The 9,798-nt window shown below is 36.7% G+C and overlaps 1 protein-coding gene across 2 annotated transcripts; it reads left to right on the plus strand.

The window, feature by feature from the left end:
* Positions 1 to 2,163: 2,163 nt before the first annotated feature.
* On the plus strand, positions 2,164 to 9,099 carry LOC146573248 (sterile alpha motif domain-containing protein 3-like). Of its 2 annotated transcripts, XM_085277917.1 has the most exons (9): positions 2,164 to 2,889; positions 3,828 to 4,023; positions 4,193 to 4,351; positions 4,486 to 4,573; positions 4,769 to 4,924; positions 5,378 to 5,584; positions 5,849 to 6,020; positions 6,143 to 6,222; positions 6,327 to 9,099. In XM_085277917.1, exons 1-9 carry the CDS (start codon positions 2,610 to 2,612, stop codon positions 6,621 to 6,623), a joined length of 1,635 nt encoding a protein of 544 aa, XP_085134043.1. In that variant the 5' UTR covers positions 2,164 to 2,609; the 3' UTR covers positions 6,624 to 9,099. The 2 variants fall into 2 exon arrangements, with proteins under 2 accessions (XP_085134043.1, XP_085134044.1); XM_085277918.1 differs by lacking the exon at positions 4,769 to 4,924 and having other exon boundaries at positions 2,165 to 2,889.
* The last annotated feature ends 699 nt before the right edge of the window (positions 9,100 to 9,798 follow it).

The raw sequence follows: 9,798 nt of genomic DNA on the forward strand, positions 1-9,798 counted from the left end.
TCAGTAAGAAGGATGTAAAGCTGATGATGAGATTCACTCATGATGTGATCTTATGACTTGCAAGATCATTCTTCCTGGTTTCAAAACAATGAGAAGCAGAAATTGTTGCCCTCCTTCTCTGAAACTGTCCACTTTAAAAAGCCAGCAGTTGGCCTGTGGGTCAAATGTTTGAAGCTTATTTTGGAAATATGAAGTAAATCCATACATATGTGAACTAGTTGTGTTTGTGAGGTTTTAATTAGCCTTTGTAAAGGGGCCAAACAATAATACAGAGTACAACAGCAGTCTGCATGGCTTTTTACAAAGATAAATAACAATCATAAAATCATTTAGAAACACAATTTATCTACATGGTCACAGAATACAGTCAGAACATTCAGTGCAAAATGTAACTTATACATTTAAGTATATTTTGTGTTAAAGGGCTTCTGTGGCCTTTGTTGCTCAGCTTTAACTATATGAGTCCTTCCCATCAACTCAGTTGCACCAGACTGTTATCTGTGTAGGCTAAACCTATTTCATGCAGAGGGCCTCACAATATCCGATTTTCACTGCACATTAATTCATTTGTAGTTGAAAGGTGAACTTACTGTAACATCAACAGAAAAGTATAGTAAAGAAGTAATTTAAAAATAATAACTATACAAGAATATGCCATATTGTGAGTGAATGGAATCTGGTAGGAAAGTTATCCAAACCACATAACACACACATCTGGGAATATCAGCAAGATCCCCGAAACACACGCACACACTGGTGTCAGGTTGAGGTGAGCAACAGCCTTTTTATTTGTGACAACATGGACTGCGGTTTCTTAGCCTTTCAGTTCAGCACGCAGACACACTGGATGGCTGCCACCGACTTCTTTCCTGCACACCTGTTCTTCCCGCCCTGTGACCTCACTGCGTCACCCCTCCTCTGCAGCAGGCCAGAGACTACACCTCCGCCACACCAGCAAAACTAATCTTTGATTATCTAAATATTATATGTTATGTTATATAGTAGAAGAGCAGGTAGACGTGTTATGACCTGCTGCAACCAGAGACGTGTTTATGACAGAGATTCGGAGAGATCCGTCAGTTATTTCATTGCTGTTCACGGCAGGTTAATGTGATTCTCAGACCGTTACGGACAGTCGGCTGCTGGCCGTTGAGGTTACCTCAGTCTAGATTTTAATGGTAGTAAATTCTAAACCAGTTTACGTTTAAATACACGTATCACGTCACAGATTAAAAAGAAGAAGAAGAAGTAAAAAAGTGTTCGATAGATAATCATTCAATTATAACGCGGTTAGGTCATGACTAATCTAATTTAAAAAGCCTCTTGTCACCTCTCGAGGCACTGACCTACTTTAAAGACCCACAAAGTTCTGAGCAAGTTGCAGTGGTGATGGTGGGAGGACCTGCGGACACTTTCAGATAGGAAACTTGGTTGAGCTTTACACTTACGTGAGGCTCGGATTAACAATTATTTTTAAAAGATGAAACTTAGATGTTTCAAAGTCTGATATTCTATGTTTGTAAAAGGGTATCATGTCTCTATTTCCTGTCAATCTTTCTTGTTCTTTGCCTATATGGATAACTGTTTGTGGATTGCTAAGAATGTGCAGTGCTGAGTTTGAGGTACTTTGATGAGCAATTCTCATATGTTGGCTAAAAGCTTTTCTGCTAATCACTGTTTCCCCAAGACTCACAAAACGTTTTTTTCTGAGACTAACAAAGAACTTCAGTTTTGATTGTGCCCTACTGTTGTTGCAGACTTCATACCTAACCATAGCTAATAATTATATAAATATGCATGAGCCACAACTCCTCCACAATGGTGTTAAGGACCATTAAAGCCATATACGAAACGATTACTGAAAGAATTTGCTGCTCAAAGTGGTTTTACAAGGGGTGTACATATTCTTTTCCACAGGATTTTGTTACTCCTGAGAACATTTTCTTTCTCATATGACTGTCTTCACTTACTGGAACATATTAACAAGCCACAACAAAACAGTTCCCCCATGTGTGATATTGGTGTGAACCAGGTAAAACACGTCTTTGTGGGATTGTGGGTTTTAAATTTCTGAGGTATAAAGGAGCGTGGTGCAACCTAAACTTCACTCTTTCATCTTTACTACCCTCTAGGTAAGATAATAGAACACAGTCAGAAATAGGGGTACGGAAGGGGTACATTACTGTGCCCCAAGGTACAAAAATGACATTAATACAGTCTAAGGACAAATATTGGACCTCGGGGGAACTATCTGTACCTTTTTTAGCATCTGAAAGGTACATACATGTTCCTTAATTGTGAAAAGTACTTATTTGTACCCATTCTTTCAAAAGATAAAGTACAGGTTGATTAAGCTCTTTTTGATTAGAGTTTTTTTTTATTCTTTTTGACAGTAATTTATTTGCAACTGTATTGATTTAAGCATATATTTTAGTGTTTTTATTTTATTTTTTATTATTTTCATTGCTGTTGTTGTTTTTGTATTCCCTGAACCCCCCTTATTTTTAAGCTGCTTTAAGAACGATGAATTTATTTGAAAGAAAAAAAAGTAAAAATGCATTTAAACATTTTTTTAAGAGAGTGTTTTTTTTAAAAGTATAATTATTTGGATGAATTGCAAAAAAGCACCCTTATTGAACTCGAAGTGCGAGTTGAGCCCATCCTCACAACATCAAACAAAAAGTAGAAGAAGAAACTCAACGAATAGCTGGTGGATTCTAGAATTTTCTGTAAATGCAGCAGGTGCCATTTTGTTTTATCAACGGACGGAGATGGATGACGAACTTGCAAGTCCTGGTGTGCTCTGTTCACTTTCAACCGAGGAACTCTTAACAAAAATACAAGAGTGGGGCTTAGATGTCACCGAAGGTGAAGCTCAGCGTTTCAGAGGTAAGTTTTATTTAAAGAAAAATGTAGCGTAATTACTAATTATTGGTTTAGCCTAGCTTAACGTATATTAGCAATTTAGCTAGTTTCGGCACTCTCTTAGCTCAAATTATGTCTTTTTACAAACGTTTTTACAAACGTTTCATGTGTAAAGTTGAGGTCACAGTTCTGAAAAATGTGTACACATAGTATTTGTATAAGTTTGAACTTATATATGTGGTTCGGCCACAGTCTATGGGTTCGGTAACCCCTGCGCAGCGGAACGGCGCGAAATTTGATTCCCTGGTAGCTGAATGCAGTTTACCGTTAGTGTATTAATGGTTTAATAAAATCACGTTTTTACATCCATTCCAAGGCCATCAACACACATGGGCGGCTGAATATAACGTTTAAAGGAAATATCTTGACGCCGCACTTGTTTAAAATATAACAAGGGTGTTGCAGCTGGGGTTTGATAGTCGCGTTTTAAGCAATGTGGGAACTTTTTCAGCATGTAATCTGAGCTTGTAATACGGTCCTGCGGGTGTTATCGCTATAAGTAATCGGTCTGAAAGAACAGACGGCAAAAACTGTCGGAAATCTGGAGAAAGGAGTCACCTTAGTAGTGAATATTAACACATTACAGCATTCTAGTCTTTTTTTTTTTCTTCCAAACTTGAAAGGGCACAAAAGCATGCTCAGACTCTGCTCTCCTGTGTCCAGTAGTCCCAAACAAACATCTAAATTTAAAAATGAAAACTTTGCATATCGAGAGGATTCACTCTAAAAATTTGGTTTATTTTATTTAATTTACTGATTTTTTTAATGAATATTTCTTTGAACTGAAAGAAGTTGTACAAAAGGTTTTAATGTGTGTGATATACGGTTTTTACCCATGTAAAAATGTGGTGATAAATATCCTTACATTGAATTTAAAGTTTGTACTACCATTTATCTTGCAGACAATGAGGTTGATGGTGACACAGTTGACTGCGGTCTTACTGAGACTATGGTTGCATACCTTTTCCAAGGATCCTTCAAAAAGCAGGTTAAATTCAACCAATTTGTGTCAAGGATGAAGGAATCTTCAGTGACGCTGACTCTACAGACTGTCTCTCCAGAAGACTGGCAACCATCTACTTCGTCAACTTCAATAAGGTATTTTCTTATTTATAATGAAGTTAGTATGTCTGAAGCATACATGTTGGCCGTTATGCACTTTTAGGATTTAGTTAATATGATCATTGTTTCTACCATATGTATTGTTACTGTAGTGTTTTATACTTCAATTCATACAATAAAAACAAACACTTAACTGTTTTCACAGCAATGAAAATACTTTGAGACTGCCAGCCTCTTTTGAAATTCCAAGATTTTCCAAAAATCTGCAACTAAAACTGGACAACAAAGAACCGTGCCATAAAAATCCAAGGGACAGACACACAATAATCAGAGTTCTATATGAAGCTGTGGCACAGTATACTATGTAAGTTAATCAGGGTAATGTTAGCTTGTTGCTTTAGAAAAAGCTGAATCTGTCATATTGAAAATAAACTCACACTTGATAAAGTTTGTTTGTCAGCAGTTGCTCTAACACTTATGTTTCTTCTTATATTACAGGTATCCCACAAATTCTGAATATGTGCAAGCTGTGAAGACGCTGGTAATGAAGTATCCTTTCCTCAAGGATCGTGAGGGAAATGGTTATGTAAGTTAAATTTTAAATTTGCATAAGGTTCCTTCAAGATTACAAAGTAAAAGTGAAGCTTTTTTCGATCTTGTTTTGTTAGTAAGACAATCTGTAGCCTCTCAGTAGGTTTGTATGAAGTATGTTTACTGATTCTTTGTTGGGTGTATTTTGTGTAGATTGTTTTTACAGTAACTTGTGTTTCTGTTCAACAAGCACACATGGCATATGTCTTTGAGACGTAAATTCAAATCAGAGCGGGCACCACTAGTTGACAGTGAGGCAGTGAGGCGTTGTAAGGAGAAGTTTGGTTCTACGAGGAGAGGGCAGCCTAATAAATGTCAACGAACAAGTCAGAGAAATGTTTGTCAGGTTGGTGTGAGGGACATCTTGAGCTATAAAATGTTCTTGCCTCTGTTATTACATCTAAAACTAAGGATTAGGGATGCAACTGTACCCCTTTTTTCAAACCGAAACAATACCAATACTTGGATTAGAGCACTTGCTAATACAAAGTAACAGTGCTAATACTTCTACCTCACAAAATATTATTAATTGGAAGGCGCTAAAAGAGGGTGAACTAGATTTAAAAAAACATTTTAAATATGACTCCAAAACTAAAATTTCAAGTTAACAATTAAGATTTTATGTGAAATTATTTCAGAGTTTCCATATTTTAAATATTGGTTCATGGTATCGGTTAACTTTAAACGATACGAGTTCTTTGTGATGCACAGATCGTGTCAGCTCTAATTGTATATTTAGTCTTATGTTGGGTTTCTAATCTGTTTTGACTTTCTCTTCTCACTCTTGCTTTCTTTCAAGGGACCATGCGTCCAAGGAGAGGATTTATTATCCATAGACGCCCACTTAAAGGTCTTACAGTGCCAATATCAGAAGATGCAACCAGATACCATGGTGGTTCATAACCGTATGCAGCAAACGTTTGCTTGGCGGCAAAAAGAAATTGCAGATGGTATGCCTGTGGAAGATGTGTTGAAGAAGTACCCCTTCTTAGGGATGCCTACTGGTGTAAGTCAGAAAGCTGAATTGAACTTGGAAATAGCTGTCACATTTAACATGTTTATAGTAGTAAATTTTATTTGCCCTTGACCTTGCTTTCTTCATCTGTCCCTCTTTCCTTTTTTTGTATGTTCATGTAACTTCTTACAGTATTGTTGTTAAATTCTATAAAAAAAAAAATTATGCAGCACCATACATAATTAATATCAACTTTAGATTATTTCATTTTCATACACTGTTATTTTGTACTGAAAATGAATTTTTTACTTGTAGCTGTGCAACGAACTCGGGTGGATCCAACCAACAACGGGTAATGTAAGCCAGCGATTTCGTGAAGGGCTCTCATGTGTTGCAGCAAAGGTGATTGGCCTTACACGAGGGAAAACCCCACTCTACCAGCTCTACCTTGATGCAAGAAAGGAGGCTCTCACTGATGACCTACCAGGTATTTGCTTTTTTTTTTTTTAACTTCAAGGCTTCCATTTTATATAATTTTTATAGGTAACTGGAAATGCCAGATAAAATGCATGGGTGATCTTGTGTTTTTTTTTTTTTTTTTTTTGGCAGATCTTGACACAAGGGCTGCACTTTTATTCCTGCCATACGTCTTCAAGGAGAAACTGGATCTCTTTGTCATACTTGGAGAGGTGTGTGTATTAAAATATTTAGTCTATATAAAAGGAAAACAAATGTATCTTTTGTTAAGAGACTAAGATATTGCTTTCCTCTACCTTCTCTTTTGACTTCAAAGGTTCATCCTAAAAACCCCTATCCAACTGTTCAGCTACTTCATGAAGACTGGAAACCAGTGTTCTCCAGAAGCGCTCCAAACATTGTGAAGTTGGATGGCAGTGAAGTGTGCAGAAGCTCGTGTATTTTTGAAGGAATCATCTCTTCTTTCTGCTTGTATTTTGTCTTCAACCTTGCTTATCCAAAACATCTGAAGAACACCCTGATTTTTCTCCAAAAGTACATTGTGAAAATAGATGAGGGTGAGGACCGGCCTCTGCCAATCACAGTCACCAGACAAATAAATCTTCTGTATTGACCACCATGCCTCAGCCATATCAGTGCTCCAAATGTGGCAGAAGAACCTTTAGTTTGACAAAGCTTATTCAGCACATAGGACTTATTCATTCCCATGATGCCGATTTTGATATAACCTGTGGACTCAGTGACTGCTGTTCTTCCTTCAAAAAATATGAATCTTTCAGACGACATGTGTATAGGAAACACAGAGAACAGGTGTTGTGTCCCCATAAAGACTTAGATGAAAATGAGCAGGAGGTAGTCAGTCCACATCCAAATGAATTTGCAAATGACATAACTGAAAATATTGAAACCCCTCCATCCTGGGATGAATTTTTGATAAATTTCAGAGACAATCTTTTCAAGTTCATTCTTAAGTGCAGAGAGAAAAATTCTTTACCAGCCTCTGTTCAGGAAGAAATTATGGAAGACGTGAATTTTCTGATGTGTTTTTTCAAGGAGAACTACGATGCTTTTATAGCATATCATTTAGAGAAAACGGGTCTTGACGTGTCTTTGTGTCCAGAGCTTAAAAATGTCCTGCATTCAAATGAATTTTTTGAGAAGGCTTCAACAGCTATTCGATCTCCTTATTTGGTCAAAGAACATTGCAAATCAAAGCTCAACATGACAGAGCCTGTTCATTGCAAATTAAGAGACTCTGTGGGTCATACAGTTGGCTCGTATTCATATGTGCCTGTTGATAAGGTGCTAAAAAATTATCTTTCTCATGAAGACATACAAGATCACATTTTTTCAAGTGGCAATTCGGAAACTGATGAATTTCTAACAGATTACTCTGATGGAGAAATCTTCAGACATCATCAATTCTTCAAGGATAACCCAAATGCACTGCGACTCCATTTTTATGAGGATGAATTTGAAGTACTTAATCCCCTAGGATCTAAACGATCCAAACACAAACTTAGTGCATTTTATTAGGTAGGCAATTTGGACAAAAGGTACACTTCTCAGCAGAGACACATTCATCTAGCGTTATTGGTACGCTATTCTTTTGTTAAGCGGTGTGGTTGGCATGTTATCCTTAAACCTTTGCTTGATGATTTGGAAAAACTTTCCACTGATGGCTTTACTTTTACCATTGATAAAACTGAACACACTATTCATGCTGCTCTTGCAACTTTATCTTGTGATAATTTATCAGCTCACATGATTGGTGGTTTTTCTATGTCATTTAACACTGGTAGAATTTGTCGGTATTGCATGGCTTCTTATGAAGATATGAAACAATCCTTTGAGGAAGAAAGCTTTGTTTTAAGAACATCAGAGGTTCACCAGTATCATCTTGCACGAATCCAAGAATTTCCGGATGATAAAACAATATATGGTGTAAATAGTTCATGTCCTTTTGACAGACTGAGTTATTTCAGTGTTACGCAAGCTTTACCACCTGATGTGATGCATGATCTGTTGGAAGGTGTAGTTCCTCTAGTTATGAAACTAGTGATTTGTAAAGCCCACACTGAGAAGCATATTACAATTAGAGAGATCAATGAAGAATTGCAAAAAATGTCCATTGGTCAGAATGACAAAACAAACAAACCAGTACAGTTATCAGAGAGACTTCAGAGTGTTGGTATTGTTGGATCAGCATCTCAAAAGTGGTGCCTGTTCAGATTGCTGCCATTTCTGATGGCAGACCGTGTGCCACCTAATTGTAAATATTGGCATGTTTTTCTTCTATGTCGTGAAATAACAGAGATTGTAATGGCTAAAAAAGTGCGAAAAGAGAATATTTTATTGTTGAAGTTGCTTGTCCATGAGTTTCTCACAAAACTGAAAAGTGTATTTGGGGATGTAATTACACCAAAGTGTCATTATTTAATCCACTATGCAAGACTGATTGAAATGTTCGGCCCTCTACGTTTGTTATGGTGTATGAGATTTGAAAGTAAGCACCAGTATTTCAAAACGTTGTCCCGCAATTGTAGAAATTTTATGAACATTGCTACAACTTTGAGCAACAGACATCAGTTCAGACAGTGCTGGGAGTTTTCTAACAAAAGTTTACTTGGTGAATTTGAAAATGTTTTTGGAAAAAGTGTGACTACATCATTTTTGTCATTACCGCTGGAACTGCAACAAGCACTGACAGTCTATTGTGGCTTTTCTGAAGTTGATAGTGCTAAGAAAGCTTTCCAGCGTGTGTCAGAAGTAATTGTGAACAGTGTCAAATACTGTGTAAGAGATGTGTTTGTCATTGATGTACTGCATTCAGAGAAGATTCCTCTGTTCTGGCAAATTAAGTACATATTTAATATTGACACAATGTGGGTCTTTTGTGGAAAAATTCTCATTCCTCTGTTATATGACAACCATTTTCATTCATACAGTGTTAGAGTTGATAGTGAATGGACGTTGCTAAAACCTGGACAGGAAATTGATGTTGCAGCTTATGACACATACTCTGTTGATAACAGTTTGTATGTAACAGTTAAGCAATGTATTTAAGAAGGTAATAAATGTGACAAGTATTTTTGACTTTGTATCTTCAATTTTTCAAATCTTGAGAAGAAAAATATAGGAAATCTGTGTGTAGATACTGAACCTTTAGAAATACATTTTTGTACTCCTTTTAAGGGTTCTTTTTTGTACTTTATACTAAGGGTACAACTTTGCCCTTTAAAGTACAGGTTTGACGTGTAAAAGGTACAAATTACAAGGGTACAAATCAGTACCCACAGTTTAGGGTACAGAACGGTACCTTAGAGGGTACCACCCCAGTGACAAGCCATTGTACCCCTATAGGTACATTTCTGTACTTTAATTTCTGAGTGTGAAGGTACTGACCAAAGCTTTCAGTCAGCTGTCAAGGTAAGACCACCAAGTCCTTTGTTCCGTATGATTTTCTTTTTGCCGTTTGGTTAATACTTTAGTGTAGTGGCTCTGAAAACATTGGTCATGCTCCAGTGGAGCTGCACGAAGTCACTGCATGACCAGTAGAAACTAGATAAGATGGTTAATGTAACAAAACTATGCAAAACAAGAGTTTTTTTTAAATTCAACTGCTTACAGTTTATTTTGTTATCGTGAAATATTATATGTTCTTAGTTGTTTACAAGGAGTAACATGTTTAGCCAAATATTCTATTTATATTGCTGGCTGCCTGAGTGGTGTCCAAAAAATGACACGGGCTTTATAGATAACTGCAAAACTTTTTATGTTTTGTTATT

Source organism: Mchenga conophoros, linkage group LG6 (genome assembly GCF_057382185.1).
Source record: "Mchenga conophoros isolate Kocher_MC1m ecotype Shallow Benthic linkage group LG6, M_conophoros_male_GT1.1, whole genome shotgun sequence".
Classification (NCBI taxonomy): domain Eukaryota; kingdom Metazoa; phylum Chordata; class Actinopteri; order Cichliformes; family Cichlidae; genus Mchenga; species Mchenga conophoros.

What these genes read in the sequence shown, in the direction of transcription:
- LOC146573248 (XM_085277917.1), top strand. Translation starts at nt 2,610, where the DNA reads ATGAATTGCAAAAAAGCACCCTTATTGAACTCGAAGTGCGAGTTGAGC. An exon ending in ACTTCGTCAACTTCAATAAG is followed by an intron (nt 4,024 to 4,192) that starts GTATTTTCTTAT and finishes CTGTTTTCACAG; the next exon opens with CAATGAAAATACTTTGAGAC. An exon ending in TCTCACTGATGACCTACCAG is followed by an intron (nt 6,021 to 6,142) that starts GTATTTGCTTTT and finishes TTTTTTTGGCAG; the next exon opens with ATCTTGACACAAGGGCTGCA.